Source organism: Belonocnema kinseyi, chromosome 8 (genome assembly GCF_010883055.1).
Source record: "Belonocnema kinseyi isolate 2016_QV_RU_SX_M_011 chromosome 8, B_treatae_v1, whole genome shotgun sequence".
In the NCBI taxonomy this organism is placed as follows: domain Eukaryota; kingdom Metazoa; phylum Arthropoda; class Insecta; order Hymenoptera; family Cynipidae; genus Belonocnema; species Belonocnema kinseyi.
This window is the reverse complement of record NC_046664.1, coordinates 80,422,761-80,427,524: the sequence shown is the minus strand read 5'-3', so window position 1 is coordinate 80,427,524 and position 4,764 is coordinate 80,422,761. Positions and strand designations below refer to the sequence as shown.

At 32.0% G+C, this 4,764-nt stretch overlaps 1 protein-coding gene across 1 annotated transcript in view; it reads left to right on the top strand.

Annotated features, from left to right (window-relative positions):
• LOC117178569 (lysosomal alpha-mannosidase-like) overlaps window positions 1–2,406 on the top strand; it is a 52,722-nt gene extending 50,316 nt beyond the window's left edge. Inside the window, exon 17 of the mRNA XM_033369998.1 lies at window positions 1,754–2,406. Coding sequence (XP_033225889.1) covers window positions 1,754–2,026 — 273 coding nt within the window. The 3' untranslated portion in view covers window positions 2,027–2,406. The remainder of the gene's footprint in view (window positions 1–1,753) is intronic.
• Window positions 2,407–4,764: the final 2,358 nt, after the last annotated feature.

The following is a 4,764-nucleotide window of genomic DNA, read 5'->3' as shown; positions in this document are numbered from 1 at the left end:
AAAACTCTAAGGCACTTCTTAAAAGAAGCTAAAAATATTATAATGGAGTTCATGAATATCACTATACATAGGTTCTAAGTCTTACTTTATGATCAAGGGTCGGAAAAAGTTCTAGTTTTGTGATTCATGTAGTGGAAAACCTACAGAACAGTATCCAAAACATCGATTTTTTGAAAAAATATCAATTTATCACGTTTATTGTCCACTTACGCCGACTAAGAGTTGTTTTTTGAAAAAAATGACTTAAAATTCGTGATCAGCGACCTCAAAAACCCCCAGTAAAGTATTTTCAATGTTTATAAATCGGTTTAAAATGGTAAAACTTGATTTTAATGTCATTTTAATCAAATTTGAAGCAAATTTTCACTTTTCGCGATTTTCTGCCTTTTCATCGCCGTATGGTGGGTTGAAATTTTTGTAAAAAAAAAATGAAAACATGGTTTTCGATGTATTTTTTCCCGTAGAATTCGATTCTTAAGTCAAAAAAATAAGATTTTTCTTTATTTTTTTTTATTAAAAAAAAAAAATGAAAAAACCGTAAAAAATGAGGTTTTTCGATCAAAACCCCATAAAAAAGTAGCTGGACCCTATTTTTTTATTTGCTATTTCGGATTCATCGTCGAAAAATACATAAGAATATACAGGTCTGGTCAATTGCACAGACACTTTTGTTTTTTTTGTGGGCCTGTGTAATTAACAAGTTTCTTTTTAAGTTTTATTCTTAACACTCTAGCGGAGGCTAAAGTGTCCAAAAAGGGTCAAAAGTTAATTTCTAATGTTTTTTTTAATCAGAATGAAAACCCACGTTTTTAGACTATCACATTTAAAAAGTGAGCGAGTAAGTTTGAGCTACGACAAACTTCAAGCCAACGAATTTTTCGCCAATGTATTGGCCAATTTTTTGGAAAATCTCAACTCGATTAGATTTTTAATTCCATAATTACAGCGAGTTTATTACGAGCACTAGTCAGCGTTTCGGCGGCGTCCCCTGAAAAATCCTGTGGTGTCACGTCGCGACCTCGTAATAAACTCGCTGTAATTATGGAACTAAAAATCATTTTCAAAAATTTGGCCAAAACAATGGCGGAAAATTCGTTCGCTTGAAGTTTGTTGTAGTTCTAACTTCCTAGCTCACGTTTTTTAATGCGAAAGTCTAAAAACGTGGTTATTCATACGGATTTAAAAAAAAGCATCAGAAATTTATTTACTGGAAAATTTGCAGCCCGAGAGAAAAACTGTAAATGGAGAATTAGGTTCATTTTTCAAGAGCTATCTAACTATATTTTTGGTTTTTTTAAATTTCGAATTTCACTTTTGGTACCTGACCTCCCAGCCTGGACAATACTTTTACTCGTTCTCGAACGCCTGTCGCCTTCTGTCCAGAACTCCTGATTTTCAAATGACGGCTGATTATGTATCGACGTATTATAAGTTTAGGATTATTAAACATATATTTTAAAGTAATTAATTATTTATTTCTCTGAGAGAGATTTTTTGGGTGTATAATATTTTTCACCATTTGATGCTTCAAAGCAACATTTTACTAAATCAGAAGTATTTTTTTCTGAGTGGAGAAAGATGCTTCTTGACACAAATGAAATTTCCTTTCAATTTTAAGGTGAAAAGGAATTTCCTTTGTACCAAAAAGAATCTTTTTACAGAAAACCTGATCGTTTTTAGACAAACGTCACCTAGTTTTGCACACAAAAATCTGAAACCAAAAATATTTGATGAATATAAAATATTTTTCCAGGATCTATTCTCAGATTTCACTGTGACTGCAGCTCATGAAACAACACTGGGTGGTAATCAGTGGTTGGAGGATAACGAACGTCTCAAATGGGTTCCTGACAAAGACTATGTTGTAGGAAACAATTATACTTTCAAGCCCATTATGTCTGAAAATGAGATGGATGTGCTCTTGATGCCAATGCAAATTCGTACCTTTATTGTGGATCTCATACCATACGTTAATATATTTCACGAAAATAATACAGGGAGAGCCGGGAGATCTAAACGATGCTGAGTCCACTTTTGATGAAATTGAGTTATATGGAAAAACCATACTTTATCGCTTCTTTATAGCTTTTCAGTAAAAGAATCATGTTTTGCAATTTTCCATCCTTCAATTTATTATTTATAATTATTGAAACATTAAAACTTTTTAAACAATCAAAACTGGATGAGTGAAGTTTACTACAAGGTTCAACTTTTTAAACCATTCTATGGTTATCATAGGATTTTAACAAGTAATAATCTATTCCTCAAAAAAGTATAAGTTATTTAATTGGTTGTAAAATGTTTCTTTATAAATGTTTTTTGTTTCTTTTGTAAAATTAGGATGATTGGACTTAGCAACAAGTAGAATTCTCGGCTTTAATTGTAAAATTTAAAACAATGTGTTTTCCTATCATTTTCAGTATCACTATTACTTCATTATCAGTTTTATTATTATTTTATCATTTTTTATTATTGTTTATTACTTTGTATTTAGTGTGAAATAAAAATGCTGCAATAATGTTTTCAAAATGGTTTATTAAGATCGATTTAAGAAATCTATCCATGCAGAAATGTTGGCATGGCCCAAGCAAGGCCGATGCTTGGCAAAACTAGGCCCTGGTCTGGTGATCCATCCTGGGCCGAACTCAAATGAAACGCCAAATCTGGCCAGGGTCAAGCATGATCGTCCAGCGTGGCCTAGGCCTGGCCCTAGTTTATAATCGTTACCTTGAATTTCTTGATTTTCTTAATTAAAAGTAGAATCACCCAAAACTATTTTTCATTTTAATTTCAGTTGAAAAATGAACTTACGTTGGTTTGGAATTTAAAACATGTTCTCCAATCTGATTTGAATTTTCAAATTGTGGCGTTGCATTCATATTATTTCGCCGAATTCTGATTCATCATCTGCATCATCAAAATCCATATTTCATAATATCTTTAGGGCATGCGGTACTTCGTCGTGTGTTCAATCGGCTGCAGTTCCCCGGTTTTTTCCGCAATAATGAAAATTTTTAAAACTGAATTCGGAGATGTTAAAAAATATTATTGCGGACGTCCCCGGACTCTTTTTTGAGAAATAATAACAAAATTTAGTGTTCTAAATACAAATTGTATGCATGTGTACTATTTTGAGGTTAGGATCGTTTTTAAGCTTTCTGTCATTCCAATAATTCCAAATTCACCAAATTAAAAGTTTTTTTAATTTACCCACCAAAAAAGTGTGCAGGGACGTTCGACAGCATGTTTGCAATCATTCCCCAAATTTTAAAGACAAAATCTGTATTATTGTAGAAAAAATCCGGGGAAATCAAACACTGATAAAATAGATACTAATTCCTAAGGGCCTCACAAATTATTCAAATTTAGAAAAATCAAAATGTTTTGAATTAACCCACAAAAAAAATGTGCGGGGTTGTCCGTTAGCATGTTCGCTATCATGCTTTAAATTTTTAAGACAAAATATTTATCATTCTAGGGAAAAATCCGGGGGAACTTAGAACTGGTGAAATCGATAAGCAAGTGTGCGATTCTGCCGATTGCTTAATGTCTCCGGACCTTTAGATTGTTTTTAATTTGAGGAATTTTTATCAATTTAATTTTAATTATTGGTACTTTGTAAAGATTTACACTTGAAAATTGCAAGTAATTTGTAAAAAAAGAGAATAGTACTATGCCATCTGTCGTCCATTTTAGAGACTTTAACACTAGCCGGGCCCAAGCTCGAGCCATTGCAATATTCAAGCTAGGCCCAGGCTAGGGGCTCCCAGCCTGGCCCTGACAGAGATCGTACTTTTTATCCGATTTTAAGTTTTTTTTAAACAAATTTGATAAACAAATATGTGGTTTGTCCATTTTATCAGCGCCAAATTTTTTTTGCCATTCAAAATAAAAGAAATTAACACAGGGAACTATAAAATAAAGAAGTAGTAAAAATGAATGTTCATAATTATTATAAATAAAATACGTAAACATATTGTCAAAATGTACATTTTCCGAACGAAACATTTTTTTCCAATCACACGATACTATAATGGACAAACGAATATCACAGTAAAATAGATTACATCTTTTAATTTTTAACTGTCATTGTTATTAAGAAATGATATAAACAAATTGCCCAAATTTAAATTTTTATATTGAATTTTTTTCATAATCATACAATACTGTTAAACTCTAAGTGATACTCTAGTGCGGTACTCTCTGCAAATTTTAATAGCGTTATTTCTTGATTCCTGAGCTTCTTCTGAGAGTTTCCCGATGGGCAGTGTGAAAGCTTTTATTATTTTAGTTTCGTGAATCAAAATCTTATATATGTATTATGTACAAATTTTCTATGAGATCTTTATTAACACCCGTGATCTCGCTGACATTTTCGAAGTTTTGAAAAAATGTATGTTCTCGCAGTCTTGCCCTCATTTGATGTATCAGATCCTTGTTTTGGAACGTCTACAATTACCCTCAACTCCGCTTTAAACTCTTTTTGAATTTTGGCCTTTCTTGTTTGGAGTAGTGCCTTATTTATCTCCATAGAAGCCCATTCTTTAAAAGATAATCTATACGCGATGTGCAAAATGTACTCGAAGAATCGAATCTATGCGTGTAAAGTTGAAAATCCGAATTCAAAAACACTAACATCTTCTGATTTTGATTGATCTTTTAAAGGGCATGTGACACAGCTAAATACCTATATTACCGACCTCACTTTTTCGGTTCACTGAATGTTTTTTTGAACCTAAGAACTTTTTTTGTAAATAAAATATC